The following is a 16,358-nucleotide window of genomic DNA, read 5'->3' on the forward strand; positions in this document are numbered from 1 at the left end:
TTGGGTTCAATCCCTGGTCAGGGCACATACAAGAGTCAACCAATGAAAAAGTGGAACAACAAATCAATGTTTTCTCTAAAAAAAAAAAAAAAAAAAAAATTCCTTTAAGAAAGGAAATTGCATGAAATAACCACAAGATGGCGGCAGTTTACACATTTTGTGAATGAGACAGTTAAAAGGCTTCTAGCAATTAATTCGTTTGCCCTTTTTTCTAATGTGAAAAGAAACCTTGCAAAAGTCTTTGATAATGAGTTACCCATATATGCAACATTTATTTTTTTAATATATTTTTATTGATTTCAGGGAGGGAGAGAGAGAGAGAAACATCAATGATGAGAGAGAATCATTGATTGGCTGCCTCCTGGCCTGACCGAATGGAACCATGACCTCCTGGTTCAGCAGCTGAGCCACACTGGCTGGGCCACAACATTATTTCCATGGACACAGAAGAATGAAAGGCATTGAAGGAAAACCACCTAGCCCAGTGTTCCTTTTCTTTTTGGCTATAGCTTCTGAAGCTCAGAGTTGATTAGAATTATAGGGTATAAAGGGGGAGGAATGGGAGATATCTGTAATACTATCAACAATAAAAAATAAAAAAATACATAAAAAAGAATTACAGGGTAAAAGTTTTGTTCAGTTGATGCTGTTTGTGTTCATAGCCTGAGTCTGAGGATATTTGATCTTATCCACACCTGTGATAATATTTGTTATTTATTGGTCACTTAGCATAATGCTTGGCGCTTAGTTTTACATGTATCAACTGGTTGAATCTCCAACAGAATTTGGAGGTTGGGTTTATATGGCCCTTATTCCGGATATGATTTGGTGATGGAGCTATCTGTATGTGTATTTACCTCATGTGCCCCAACCATGAGATTGGGCCTCTCTTTACATTTTTCAAACTAATACCACACTGAAGAATAAATTATCTGGTATAGTACTGCAGACAGCTGTCTTCAATAGAAATCCTCAGCACTCAAAAACAAGCCCAGTTTACAAAGTTGGTACTCGTACCTGGTGATTTTGCCCTTAAAGATTGTATTTCATTTTTTCCCTAGGAACCAAAAGGGATAAAGTGCTTACTTGCCTTAGTCTTAGGTTTTAAAGGTATCACTTGGAAACAACATATGGGATTTTAAAATATCCATTTGATAATCTTTGTCTTTTATCTGGAGGTTTTATTACATGAGCATTTATTTGATTTTTATTGATTTTTAGAGAGAGGAGGGAGAGAGATAGAAACATCGGTTGCCTCCTGCACGGCCTCCACTGGGGATCAAGCCTGCAACCTAGGCATGTGCCGTGATTGGGAATTGAACCAGTGACCTCTTGGTTCCTGGGTAGCTGCTCAACTGCTGAGCCACACCAGCTGGACGGCGTTTATTTTGATTCCTGATATATATATAGGGTGTCCCAAAATTCACGCAAGATTTGAATTTTGCATGAGCATTAACAACAACAACAACAAATAAAAGCCTAATTTTACTTGGTTTATTGAATCAGATTCTAATATCTGTTGTCCTTTGATTTCAATCCCTTCAATTTGATAAGCATTACCAAGTACCAATTATGGCCCAGGAGCAGGGACTATGAAGACCATTGAAGACCATGGCTTTGGATATGTGCTAGCAAAGCTGTGGAGGCCATTTACCTGATGTGCTATTCCATACATAACCCTATACTGTATACTTTATGAATCAATAAAAAATTTACAATTTTTAATTATAAACCTGTGTTTTCTATCAAAATTACTTCTTGCGTGAATTTTGGGACACCCTATACTAGTATATATTTTAAATCCTCTTATATGCTTTCTATTTGGTGTAATTTTTGTTGTTTCTTTGCCTTCCTCCCCCCCTCCCCTTTCTTGGTGGTACAATTAACCTAAGATCACTTTAAAATTTTCCATTTGAGTTTTTTGGAACAGACAGTTGGTATGGGAATGTAGATTCTTTGTGTGAGGACTGCCTTGTTAATATAAATTCTCAAGGGAGACCTTTCTCCTCTACTTGTACTAAGATCAGGAGAAATAAGTGTTCCTTTATGCATGCAGGTTTATTTCTTACTGCTCCTTACAGAGCCTGAGGGACTTTGGGGCCGCAGCTTAGGGTGGGGCGCTACAGAGCATATTGGAAATGACTTTACTGAACCGAGGATGCCCAGTGTAGTGGCTGCTGTTGGCACCCTGCTCAGGTCCTCTCCCTGGCTGGCACATCACTCCCCAGTTTCTGTGAGTGTGCAAGTCATGGGAAAATGAGGTGCCCAACTTGATCTTCACCAAAAGTGTGTTCCTACTTATGTGATTCTGTGTGCAATGGAGCTCTTTATGGACATTGAGCATGTAGGTTATTAGAAAGAAAGGGTCTGTCTGTAAAAAATAGCTTCTGACAGATAAAATTCAGTGTCTGTTTCATTTTTCCCCAGTAAGGAACACACAGGCAAACTAGGGTAATGTCACTAAGACACTAGTTCTAATTCTCTGGGTAAATTGTTAAGTGGACCTTCTAATTCAAATCACTCTTAGGTGACCGAAAGAGAGAAGGAAGGGGTGGAAGAGAGGGAGAAAGGAAAGAGGGAAGAAAGGAAGGATGGGAGGAAGGGAGATGGTCTTCCTGCTGGATGGTCTCTGGGCAGGCTGCATAGTGAAGTTTTAAGATGGAACGAACTGGAAACTCGAACCCGAGAATAGAGAGATGATAATCTAGACTGTTCTCTAATAACATGTCCTACCTGTAAAGCCACACCACTTCAACACCCTACCTCTCTCACCTATGCCTTCTTCCTCTGCCCATCTCCCTCGCTCACTGGAAGTGTCCTGTTGCTTGAGAGTCCCAGGAGCCACCATGAACTCATCCTCTGATGGATGTCTTTCAAAAAACCTTTAGAGTTTTCTTGGTAGAGCTCTTGTAACTATTTGAATTAGGAAACCTCCTGTTAAAATATGTTAAAAAATTCTTTGTTAACCACCCCCTTCAAGAGATGCAGCCTAATCTTTCCTTGGAGTGTGGGCTAGACTTGCTGATTTAGTTCTAATGAGTAGAAAGTGGTAGAATTGATGGTGTAATTTCTGAAACTAGGTTATAGAGGTATTGTGGCTCCCCCCTTACTCTCTCAGACTACTTGCTCTGGGGGAAACCAGCTGCTATGTTGTGAGGATACCCCATCAGCCCTATGGAGAGGTCCATGTGGGGAGTAATCAAAGTTTCCTGTTAATTTCAGCAAGGAACCAAAGCCTCTTGCCAACAGCCATGTGTGTGCGCCATCTTGTAAACATATCTTCCAGCCCCTGTCAAGTCTTCCAATGGCTACAGCCCTGCCCGAGATCTTGACTGCAATATCCAGAACCATAGCTGCCCAGGTAAGCCACTCCCAAATTATTTTTATTTTGTTTTTCAGTTACAGTTGACATTCAGCATTATTTTATATTAGTTTCAGGTGTACAGCATAGTGGTTAGACAATTCTATAATTTATGAAGTGATTCTCCCAATCATTCAAGTACCTAGCTGAAACCCTACATTGTTATTACAATATTATTATCATTCCCAAATTCTTGATCCACAGGAAACTGTAAGAGATAATAAATGTTTATTGTTTTAAGCTCTTAAATTTTGGGGGACAGTTTGTTGTACAGCAATATAAAGCAAGTATTCCCTCACATAAAATTATGCATCACCAGAACAGGATAATTTGTTTGTGTTTATGGTGGGTGTTTAGGTATATTGATAGCCATTAGAAGCCTGACAGTAGTCACTGCCAGGAATGATGACTGAGGCCTCTCTTGTTCCCTTCCCCAGGGGCTGGCATTATCCCCAGGCAGGATGACTTGAAGGCCAGGTATCAGCGTGGTGGCCAATGTTGGGTCTTGCAGTCCTGATGGTTGGATTAGATTCCGTTGATTCTTATGTTGAGGTCTCAGGTAGGTTAGTTTGAAACCAGGGTGCATTTTCCAGAAGAAGGAGTATGATGTGCAAACATTTTTGGATTGGGGGGTTGGATCTCGGTTCCAGGAAGATGGGGCATCAGCCAGATCTTATTTAGTCTTGCCTGGAGATGAACTTGGGAGAAATAATTTATAGTTTATCTCACTCCATCCCAGGTTGTGTGTGAAGTTTTGGAGCTGGGCTGGGAAAGGGAAGGAGGTTGGAAATTATTTGAATTGTACAGTTTATGAGATCTCCATCAGGACTCTGCCTGACTTCCAGGGCGTGGGGATTCTCCTGAGAATCTCTGGGGACTTGATTGGGTGGTGGTTGAGGGAGAGGACTACTTTTAGGACGTGCTGAGACATGGAGTGAGAATGTCCCTTGATCCTGAAGCCGCATGCTCACCTGGGTCTGGGGGCACCAGGTAGAAGAAAGGAGGGAACTGCCAGCAAGATACCTGGCTACTGAAGAGTCTTGGATTGTGACTGTGCTGAGCCTTTGCCCTTGCTGGCAACACCTCCTCAATGGCCTGGCCTCCTGGCCTATGCTGCCTGGAGACATTTTGCATAGAACCCCGTGACACTAGTCAAGGGTGGGGATAATCCAGCCTTCGGGCCATGTAAGGCCCGCATAATCATTTAGTCTGGCCCTGCCAAGGCGTTAGAGGCGAGTTAATTAAATGTCTGACCAAATACAGCAGGCTAATTTTAAAGCTGATGGTTTTGTATGACCCTCGAATGATGTTATAAATATCCAAATGGCCCTGGGCAGAAAAAAGGTTCCCCACCGCTGTGTGAACACGATGGTCAAGGCAAGGTTCTGCATTGCACCCTTTGCAAAACTCCTCAGAGATCATCTTCAGCTTCTCCTATACAATAAACAGGCTATCACATTCCTTTTATAATTTGTGCATGAGGAAGATTTTCTGCCCTGAGCAATCTTAAGTTTCCTTCAATTAGATAAGAAGGACTATGTTACTCCCTCGTTGCCTTGCTGCTAGGAGGCTCCAGTGCATTTCTGGTGCTTCATGGCATTGGCTCCCCCTCAGACTAGGTTCTGAGTCACCATCTTCCCACTCACCATGGCTGGACTTGGGTCCATTTAGTTTTATTTTCATTAGATTCTTGTACCTTTTATTCTAACCATCTCACCTCCTTTATATAGAGGTGATGGTCAGGATATGGCCCCTGTGCACCCTCCTCCCAGTGGGTGGAGCTGGTAGAAACCTGTGTCCCAACATGGGTGCCATGAGTAAAGTCTATGATGGTGGTTGCAGCCCTGCCCCCTTCTCCCAAAGCCTGGAGCCAAGGGAAGGCACCATGAGTGCAAGGTCCAGAGCTACCTGCACCAAGATACTGGGAAGGACAATTATGGGGAGACAGGAAGCCATGGCCTGAGGCTAAGTAATCAAAATCCCCACATTCAATAAGAGGAGAGAGAACGTGTGTGAGAGAGGAGAGAAAAAACCGATTTGGGCATGTGAGCTGGTAGGGCTCAAGGTTCAGCCCCAGGAAGGGGCTCCTCTGAGTCCCCGCTGTCAGTGGGGAGGTCTCTGAGCACTCTTTCCAGAGGCTGACCTCCCAGGATGAGTCTGAGGCCCGGCATGGCCAGAATCTGGTCTGATGCCAGGAGCCCGAGATATAGGGAGGTGACTGGAGGCAGACAGCATGGTCCCACTGGCAGAACTGGAGGTCCCAGGGCCCTGCACCTTCTTGCCCAGGGTCTGGCTTTGGCTGGCAGAGTGAGGCATGGTCCCTGGAAAAAGAACCAAGAGAATGAGGATATGAGAGATTTTGCTACAGTTTTTTGTTTGTTCGTTTGTTTGTTTTTTGTATGGAATGGAGCCCTCTGGAGCTGTCCTGCTCGGTATGTAGATTTCAGTCCTATTTGGTGATTTGAGAAAGATCAGCTCACCCTCAGGCCTCTGGGGACACCTTGGCCTCGCCTTTGCATGAACAGATCTGCTGGAGGAATACGATCTGCTGGCTGGAAGACTAGAATTTGAATGCTGGCCCTAGGCTAGACTCTCTGGACCTGGTTTTCTTGAGTATAACATTGGGACAACAGCTCACAGGTGGCTGCCAGGGTCAAATATGATGATGGAAGGGGCTGTGTGAACTGGAATTAAATCCAGTTTCCAGCTCTTTCACGTACTTGTCTCCTTCCCTTCCCCTAACTCCAAGTTAGGGGCAGTACCTGGCTTGTTCCTTACCAGACCCAGTTTCTGGGACACAGAAATGGACTAAGTTTCCATTATGGATGGGCATGGCCTTGACTGAAGTCTAGGCTTTGATGTGGGCCACTTGCAGGCGCGTGTTCTAGGCTCTTCCCCTTGCACTGGCTGGAGGCAGGCGGGGTCACAGGATGGAAGGAGCCAGGGTCCCCGCATCATCACTTGGGGAGAAAGTGGCCATCAAATCTAAATACCCAATTTGGACATTATTTTGAGTGAGAAGTAAACTTTTATTGTGTTTGAGCCATTTGCTGTTTGGGGCCTGTTTGTTACAACAGCTAAGATCGTTCTGGTGAATACTTCAAGGAGAGAAGCTAAGTGAGACTATTGGAATTTTCCAGACTAAAGGTTGACCATCTTTCCTAAGCTCCCATGGGTATATTCAGATAATTCTCTTTTTTTTTCTAACAAAAGCAAAAACTGCAGTACTGATTTAGTCAATATTAAATTAAAAGAGCTTTAGATCTGTAATAAGAATTAAAATTTGAAGAAGGGCAAGCTTTACAACAGCCGCCAGTAGAGAAAGGAGGGGAAAGAAGTGGGTAAGGAGGACAGGCACGTTGGGATTCTGGGGACATGTGACAATTGACAAACCAGTGTAGGTGTCTTGGCTTCTCATGGAAAACATTTTGCACACCTATTTTTCCTTCCATACATAAGTCTATCAGTGTCCAAAAACATCCATTGCATTTTTTGTTTTGTTGGTGATATTACAACATAGTATTTCATTTGCTCCATTTTCTGACCTGTGTGGAAAAGTTAGAGGATTTCAGATATTTTCCTCAGCCTCACAATAATAAGCTGCCCGTCAGCCACTCTCCTGCATGCCACGAACCAGTCCGTGGGGCCCTCGATGGGCTGCTGGTTGATCTTATGGACGAGGTCTGTGGCTCCACACATTTTGGGAGAATCACCAGGGATAGGTTCTATTTTGACATATCCACTTGTCCTCTTTTTGCAACATCCACTTGTTTACTTGTGACTTTTTACTATTCAATAGTAACTTGTCCCATTCCAATGTCAACACTCAGTACTAGAATACTTGTTACTACTCATTTTTTAAAAAGTATATATTTTTAATTGCTTTTAGAGAGGAACGGAGAGGGAGAAAAAGAACCCACAACCTGGTATGTGCCCTGACCGGGAATCAAACCAGTGACCCTTCAGTGCATGGGATGACACTCAGCTGAGCCTCACCAGCCAGGGCATTATTATTCTAATATCAACAAAATGTTTGCTAGGGATGTACATGGGTGCCCTATTTCTCCTGACTAGTGGATCTGGAGAATTGAAAATAAACTGATGGAGGATTTTCATCTTGCAGGGCAATACTATTATATGCTTAAATTCTTGTTTCATTTTCTGATAGTCTTGCCTACATGTTCTAAAAGTATCAAATAATTTCTGCACTAAAAATTATAACTCATAAACTATCAGTCATCTCTTGTGCATCTTGTTCAATTCTCACACCAAAGGCCAAAATCACAGCATACTGGCACTGTTTAATTTTAAAACAGGGACAATCCTTGGAAAATGGGATCACCTCAGAGATGGTCTCTTTCAACTTGACCTTTTCTTACTCCCAAGGTGGAGATGGCTTTTGATTAGTCTCCTCAGAAGCCCTGTGACACTTTGGAACATATGTGGCTGTTTCTTATCCTTTTATTCTAGATATTCTAGTGTTTTCTTTTTAAAGGTAATACAAACATGTAGCAGCTGCTAGGTGCAAATCTCCCTACGCATCCTCCAAAGAAATCATTCAAAACAACATAGAAAACAAATACCTTCCTCATCCCCGGGCAGCTGTGACCCATGTCAGCTGACACTTTGAGCATCTTAAAGGGGTGTGGTGGGACCAATAGTTCTCATTGTTGGGTTAAGTAGCCAGACATTAGAAGGGAACTAACAGGCTCAGGAGAGAAAGTGAAGAAGACAAAATCGTTTCAGAAACAACTAAATTATGAGGAACAGAAAGAAGAAAAGTCAACACAGAAGACTTGGAGGGTAGAAATGAGTGAGGCAGCCCTGCAAGACAAGCAGTGCTACTTGCCCATGTTACAGAGGCAGCTTGTTTCATCTGTGCCAGGAATTCTGTAAAGCACTTTAACACATCATCCATCTCATTTTCACCACTGCATGAGGTCGGCACTATAATTCATTCTTTTAAAAAATACATATATTTTTATTGATTTCAGAGAGGAAGGGAGAGGGAGAGAGAGATAAAACATCAATGATGAGAGAGAATCACCGATTGGCTGCCTCCTGCACCCCCCCCCCCCCCCGCCCACTGGGGATCGAACCCGCAACCCGGGCATGTGCCCTTGACCAGAATCGAACCTGGGACCCTTCAGTCCGCAAGCCAACGCTCTATCCACTGAGCCAAACCGGCTAGGGCTATCATTCATTCTTATTTTCACTGACCCAACTTCATACAGCTAATAATCACCCGAATTCTGATTTCAATCCCAGATCTGATTTCACCACATGTGCTCTTTACACCTTTCCATGTGGCCTTGTGAAAAGTAATCATGACATGGAATTTACCTGCTTTGGTGGCATTTTTGGAGCTGCCTTTAACTGTGTCCTCGGAATCTCTGGCTGTGGCTCTGCCTTTGACAGATTTGTGGCTCTTCTCAACTTCACGGAGCTGCAGGAAAACATTAATGGTTGGTCTTGGCCCGGGAAATGGGTGTTTGAGCTCAGGATGGTGAGATCTAGATGGCAAAGACTCCATCTTCAGTTCTTGGGAACTACCTTAAATCGCCCGTTATTAGTCCTCGAGACTGACTGCAGGGGGCAGCAGAGCTCAGGTTTGCACAGCATTTGAAGGTGCACCTGGCCCAGCAGGCTGGAAGCCCTCCAATCTTAGATCAATGGTTTTCTTTATCTGGGCAAGAGACCAGTAGGATTAAGGAAATGGGGATGGGGATGGGGAACTGGCTGTGAAGCAGATGAGATTCGTTCCGGTAGAGGCATCGAGGAAGTAAGGAGGACAGGGCCTAGAGAGGGTTTACATAGGTATGAGGTGAGGGTGGGGAGGCTGGGAGACTGGAAGAGAGCAGTCTGAAGCCAGCTAATGTTGAGAGGGGCTGCCTGCGCTTGGAGGAAACTTCCAAGACCTCCTAGGCCACAGGCCACAAGCAATATGTGGTTTTGACAACACTGTTTTCTTTAGTATTTATAGTATTAGTTTTAATCTATAGGAATTATCGTGAGTACTGGTTTTATGATGTGTGAACATTGGTTGAATTCATTGAACTTCTGTTCTTCAGTAACCTCTTAAAATGTAAGTATTGTTATGGACACCCACATATCCCGAGGATGTAAATGCATGCTGTTGAATCTCACAGGCTGCTACCTGTCATACACATATTTTTGGCTTTGGTTCAGAAGAAAGCCATTTAGAGCACACAACTGGGTCCACAGAGCAAATTAGCAAAACACAAAACCATGGCATCAATTTTACCTTCCAGAATGAAACTCTCGACAGAGTAATAAAACTCGAGACAGACTCACCGCTTGGATTTTCTTCCTCAGCTGGGCATTAGCGCGGGAAAGGGTTTTGGAAACTGAGTTCAGGTAGTAGATGGCCAGGCTGTAAGAGAAAAGCACGCCTCCTGTGGTACGGCGACCTTGGAAAGTGACAAGAGCTGGATGCCTTTCCCAGAAATCAGGGCAGGCTTCTTGCAATCGGTGCCAAGGCTTTGCCCCTGGGCAGGGTGGAGAGAGGCCCTACCATCCTAAATCCTCCACTTAACATGGAAAAAACGTCCTGGACATCCCTGCTCTCTCTATCTGATGGAACGTGGAAATGACCTACACATTTCTACCTCTCAGAGTGCTCAGTAAAAGGCGGCTAAAGGAATCATCCCTCTTATGGAAATCTGAAGGGGTGGGGGAGTAGCAGGGTTTCCTGTCTGCGAAAGAAGCTGCTTGTATTTCCTGGGCACTGCCCAGTACCAGGCTCTGTGCCATGTGTGTCCCACCCCCACTGGTTTTGATGAAACTCCATGAAGTAGAAATGATGGTTCCCATCTTTACAAATCAGTATCCTGGGATTCAGAAAGGTTAAGTAATTTGCCCAAGGCCAGGTCATCTATTAGTGCTCCTTAGAGCCAACATTCGAAGCCAAAGCTCTTTTCACAATCGTCAAGTATGGAGAGAGGCAGAGCTGCTAAGTAACTGCTCCAAGTTTGCCTGGAAACACAACTGCAGATGCCCTGGAGGTCCCCTGCTCAGTTGCACGGATGGAATTTCTTTCCTGAGTTGCTGGTTTTCAGCATCAGGCTCCCACTGGCTGATTTCAGGACTGGGTGTCCTTTGAGGTTATAACCTGGGCTTCCCTTTCACAGGATCTGCTAGGGGCTATGACCTGGACTGTACCTCCTGAGAACAGAGAGGCCACTTGGGCTGGGTGCTCAGCCAGCCTGTTTCCTGAGAGCTTTTTAGGTTCATACTAATTGTCACTTTTCTCCATGAACTTCAAGCCTTAGCTACTCCCCAACCTTCCCCTGTGGGCTGCCATTGCCACTTTAGTAGAGTCTACAAGCTCTCTCCATACAGAGAAGGGAGGACAGGTAAAGGGACCACTCTCTGCTTTGGCACTTTCTCTGCACCAGGACTTGCCCTTTCTCCTAATTAACAACCCACTTATTAGGGAGGAGCTGGAGGTCAGAGAGGATAAAGTGTTTATGGGTGATTGTGTTCCCACTGAAGTTGCTTGCAAAGGTCAGGTTTGGTGTCTGGGTTCCAGAATCTTCTCAGGGGGTCCAGGTTGTTATAGCATGTCAGCCCTCTCTCATGCCAGGACTAGAGCAGATGTTTGGAATTGAGATGTAAGGAAATACACCTATTTTGGAGAGGAGTTTAACACTATCTAAAGAGAATAAAGAAACACATACCTATGACCCAACAGTTCCATTCCAAGAGGTCTACCTTAGAGAAACTCTCTCATGGAGACATATATGTACCAGGAGCACATTTGCAAGAGCAAAAATGTAGAAACAACCTAACTATGTCTATGCAGAGAAATGAATAAACTGGTCCATTCATTCATGCAATGGAACATATAGCGATATTAAAATCTATGCTCATGTATCCACATGGGTAAATCTTCTAAGCATAATGTTGAGTGAAGAAAGCTATGTAGTATGACCATTCATGAAAACATTTTAAACTCAGAAAACAATAGTACATACACACATGATGAAAGTACCAAAATAAGTATGAGAATGATTAAAGCTAATTAAAATAGCGGTTACCTTTGGAGAGGGAGGAAGAGAAAAGGATTGGGGAGAGCTTGAAGTGTATCTGTAACATTTTGCTTCTCTTAAAGAGACAGATCTGAAGCAAATATTGCTAGATGTGAACATCTAAATTTGTGATCCCGTACATGGTTGTACTTTTCTGTATGTTAGGAATACTTCATAATTTTAAAAAACACATGCCAAAAATAGATATTTATTAAAAAAAAACTAATATTTTCCCTAGTATATTTTTGATGAGGTAATTCAAATTCAGGGCTCTAGCTTCCTGTCTTCTTTTTTCCTTCCTTCCCCTGGTCCTTCCATGAGCTTTCATTGCTTTCTTACTATGCCCTAGGTGTGGGGCTGGTGTTGGAGATACAGACATCCTCAGACCCACCCACCATCCTCAGGGGTTTCTCAGTCTTTGAGAGGGATAGTGATGAATGATGTTCTAGGCACAGGATGCTCTGTGGAGAAGTCCCATGGGCCCTGCAGGGACAGGCTGAACCAGTCCCTAAGGTTTCTCAGAGACTCAGAGCCAGAGGTCTTTGGTATTTCTAGTGCATGTTTAGGAGGGTGTTACAGACACTGTCAGCACCCACCCGTATTCCTTGGCCCCTATCTTTCAATACGCTTCCTGAAAACTTGCAGCTGCCAGTACCTTTACCTCTGTGCCTGGAGCTCCCCCTGCAGCCCCCGGCACAGAAACCATTCTCCCTGGGAATAGAGCTGGCCCGTATGCTGGGCAATGAACTAACGCCTCTCCCCTCCCAAGATTCCCAGCAGCATCAACCAGTGACTGATGGGAGCTGGTGTGCAAATGCCCCCGATCCCTGCCCTTGAGTGGGGTAACTCTGAAGCACACTGTTTTCCAGGATTCGCCAGCAGGACTAACATCATCCCAATGATAATAAAGCAGCTTCCTATCCCTTCTGTTTGTCTTCCCTACTCTCTTCCCCAGAAAACTACTTGCATTTGAATCTTTGTCTCAGGATCTGCTTCTGGGACATCCAGACGACGAGGGCAAGAAAGAAGGATCTGCTAAGGAAGTTTAACTGTGAAGGGGAGGTTTCCATGAGGCAGAGCCAGGGGCCTTGGCTAACTTACAACATCAGCAGGATGGCTGGAATGATCAGGCCTGGATTGGCGATGAACGCAAAGATCTTGCCCAGGAAGGTTGGAAAATCATTTTCAACGGTCTCTTGGATGACGTCATACATTCTGTTTTTCCCACTGGGAAGAAGAGGACACATTACAGCATGCTGCAAAGCTCACACAGCACACGACTGTGTGCACGCCCCTCCCAAAGCTGCCGCTCACTACTGAGCCGGAAGAACCACAGATCTGCCCCTAATGGACTGCAAATAAAAATGCCCCCCAAGGGGCTGCCCTTTTGTCTCAGGATTAGAGCCAGGTCAGTGCGCTCACAACTTCGCAAACTACATTGGCCTCCTGCGTCTGACACCTTATGGGCTTTCGCCTATACTCTCATGGGAGAACATTGCCTGTAATATAGCTATGAGACCGACACAGCTTCCCATGCATGGCAATAGTTCTCTAAAGACTGACGTGATGGACGACCTCATGGTGCCTCTTGATTTTTTACTATCAGGCTCTTTACAGAAAAGCTTCGCTGATCCCTGGTGTAATTAATACCTCTTATCTCATAGCATTGTGATGAGTGCCAGCTACCCCCAACTTGGGCAGGGCTCAGGCTTAACAAACTTGCTTATGCCTTACTATGGACTTGCACACTCCTCTAAGTACTTTACAAATAATAACACACTAAATCCTCAAAACAACCCTATGAGGTAGGCCCTACTGTTACTTCCATCTCATAGGCATGAACCTGTGGTGTAGGGAGCTAAGAAACTTGCTCAAGATGACCCAGCTGGCAACTGACAGAGCTGGTTCTAGAATCTATGCTCTAAATCAGAGAGCTGGCAATTCTTTTCTGAAAAGAGATAGATAATAAAGATTTTAGGTTTTGTGATCCAGAAGGTCCCTTGGCATTACTCACTTCTGCTGTGGTATCGAGAAAGCAGCCGTAGATTATATGTAAGCAAACAGGTGTGGCCGTGTTCCAATAAAACTGTGTTTATAAAAGCAGGTTGGTGGTCTGGATTTGGTCCATGGGCTATAGTTTACCAACCCCTATTTTTAACTATATGCTGTGCAACGCTGCCCATTTCATTTATTTATATTTCTTGTCTGGATCTGATCTAAACCCTGAGTCCCTCCATGTAAAAGTGAATTTCTGTGAAGTGAAGGGCCTAGTTTAAGCATTGACTCAGTGTTCTTTTCTAGACAGTGGATATAAAGCAGTGAAAAGGGAAGCAAAAATCACACCCTCATGGAGCTTATGTCCTGGTGGAGGAGACAGACAACAAACTAGATAAATAGGCAGAAGGAATGGCATGTAGATGTTAGTAAGGAGATAGAATAAGCAGAAACAATGGTGTGTATGTGTGGCATTTTCATTAGGGTCTTCAGGGAAGGCCTCACTGAAAAGGTGACCTTTGAATAAAGACCTGAAGCAAGTGAGAGGAAGCATTGAAAATATCTACGGGATGAATGTTCCAACCGTTGATGGGTTTTGATCAGAGGAGTGACAGGAAGGAGGTGGCAACCATGTTTCCTGCTAAGTTCCATTTTCAGCTCCCTTCCCCCGCCATCTGGGTGGAAGCTGCCAGGGCCTCTCAGGGTAGCAGATGAAGCGGGGTGGGGCAGATGGTGAGCGCCTGGCCTGGCACAGGCCCATTCACTGGCCTCCTGCCTGGGGACAGGCGGGTGGCCTCAGCAAAGGGGCATTGGCATTTGCACCCAGAGCCCAGTCCTCCAAACCTTGCTCAGGACGGCTTCCACCACCTGTGCCATGTGGTTCTCCCTTCAGCCTGGCATTCAGGCCGTCTAGTCTACATCTAGCCCCCCTTTCCTTCCGTCTGAACCTCTGATCAATCAGATTATAGTCTGTTGTGAGCACTCCTGCTACTCTTTCCTTTGAGCTCCCATGACACTCACTGTGGGGCACTAACTACAGGGCTGTATCTAGCTAAGTCCTTTATAAACTGAGCAGCATTCCCCAAAGTGTGTTGATCCACATTAGTAGGCAAGGCAGGGACTGGAGTGAGGCGGGTGAGGCTCTGGGGTGCACAACTTAAGGAGGTATTCACTCTGAGGCTCGTGCAAATGCAGGGTTGGCACCTCACCCTACTCCCGGCCCTGGATGGGTGTTACATGAAGAAAGGGTCTGTGGCCAATAAGGATAGAAACATTAGCCCTAACCGGTTTGGCTCAGTGGATAGAGTGTCGGTCTGTGGACTGAAGGGTCCCAGGTTCGATTCTGGTCAAGGGCATGTACCTTGGTTGTGGGCACATCCCCAGTAGGGGGTATGCAGGAGGCAGCTGATCGATGTTTCTCTCTCATCGATGTTTCTCACTCTCTATCCCTCTCCCTTCCTCTCTGTAAAAAAATCAATAAAGAAAAAAGGATAGAAACATTAGCGTGCACATCTTATCTTATTGCATGATTCCTCCAAGCCTTTAATAAAGGAGCTGCATCGAGCATTTCTAAGTGAGAAGGTGGCAGATAAAAGAGTCAGCATGTTCCAAATGGCTTTAACCACAGACTCCTTTTAATGGAGTAGAGAGAGGGCTTTGTCTCCAGAAGGTCTCACATTTGGAAAGAGAGCAGTAGATGCACAGATTTCTCAATATACCTCCTTGTACAATTACTGATCTCTTTATTCAATGTCCAGTCTCCCAAACTAGTCTGACGTGTACCCTGAACCCACAGTGCTGGCAAATGCTCTGCAAAACATGGAGTCCCAGTCAAGAGTCTCAGTAGCTGCTTCACCCTTGAATGGCACTTGTCAATACTGTACCAGTATATGGTCATTTCATCTTCAGAATACCGCCTCCCCCACCCCCCCACCCCCATCCCTGTTACGTTATTTATCCATATGTTAAAAGGTTAGAACTGTGCTGTCCAATATGGTAGCCATTAGCCATATGGGGTGATTATTAAAATTAATTCAAATGAAAGCAAATTAGAAAGTCAATGTCTCGGTCCTCATTTCAAGTGTTCAGCAGCCACGTGGCTGGTGGCTACCCTATCGGATCGTGCAGACATAGGGCATTTCCATCCTGCAGAAAACTGCTGAGCAGCACTCATGATTTGCCCCAAGCTCCATGGCCTTTCGCAGGCTGATGTGACACCAGAACTGGAATTCTGAGCCACTGCTCTCTGATCAGACTGCCTGGGGGCGGGGGAGCTTCTCTTATGCAACCAAGGCTGTGCACCTGAATGGCCCGCAGTCAAAGGAGGGCGGGAGGGACATGATGGTGTAGGCCACTGGCAGGAGGCTGAGGAAGAGCACCAGCAGCAGGAGGCCCATGTAGAAGTTGTTGGATCGGGAGGCTTTGAACACGCGTTCGTGGGGCACGTTACTGCTCATCACCGCCCAGCACTGGAAGTACATGGAGGTCAGCAGGCGCAGTACGTTGATGCCCACCAGTCCTGGAGCATAGAAGGAGCCCATCCTGGAGGGGCAGAAACACACACCAGGTTGGCCTGGCAGCAGGAGAGGCCAGGGAAGGGTGACAGAAGGAGATGGGATTGAGGGGTTAGGGGGAGGAGGCCTCGTATTCTCTGCAGGTCCCAAGGGAAGGGGCCTCCCATTTAACCAGCACATTTATCACCAGACCATAGCCATTCATTCCTCAGAAGGAGACACTCCGAGCATTATTGCTCAGCACCAGGCATCTAACAAATTATACGGCCTCCTGTCCGTTTCTCCATGGTCTCCTTAAAATAACAGTACTGCTCAGAAAAGTATTTGAAAAGTTCTCAAATTAAGAGAATTGGACATTGACTTGCACTGAGCCATTGGCATCTTGAAAGTCTTTGGCTGAAGTTATACAACCTTCTCTAACTCCCTCAGAGGAAGAAG

General features: G+C 45.1%; 1 protein-coding gene across 1 annotated transcript in view; it reads right to left on the reverse strand.

The window, feature by feature from the left end:
* Nucleotides 1-5,464: 5,464 nt before the first annotated feature.
* TMC2 (transmembrane channel like 2) overlaps nt 5,465-16,358 on the reverse strand; it is a 48,912-nt gene continuing 38,018 nt past the window's right edge. The window contains exons 16-20 of the mRNA XM_070420036.1: nt 15,709-15,948; nt 12,514-12,639; nt 9,677-9,755; nt 8,705-8,807; nt 5,465-5,682 (exon numbers count right to left, since the gene is read on the reverse strand). Of these exons, the coding sequence (XP_070276137.1) occupies nt 5,465-5,682; nt 8,705-8,807; nt 9,677-9,755; nt 12,514-12,639; nt 15,709-15,948 (766 nt within the window). The remainder of the gene's footprint in view (nt 5,683-8,704; nt 8,808-9,676; nt 9,756-12,513; nt 12,640-15,708; nt 15,949-16,358) is intronic.

The sequence above is a fragment of the Myotis yumanensis genome, unplaced genomic scaffold (assembly GCF_028538775.1).
Source record: "Myotis yumanensis isolate MYYU_CA2020_CCGP unplaced genomic scaffold, mMyoYum1.0.hap1 SCAF_7, whole genome shotgun sequence".
Taxonomy (NCBI): Eukaryota; Metazoa; Chordata; class Mammalia; order Chiroptera; family Vespertilionidae; genus Myotis; species Myotis yumanensis.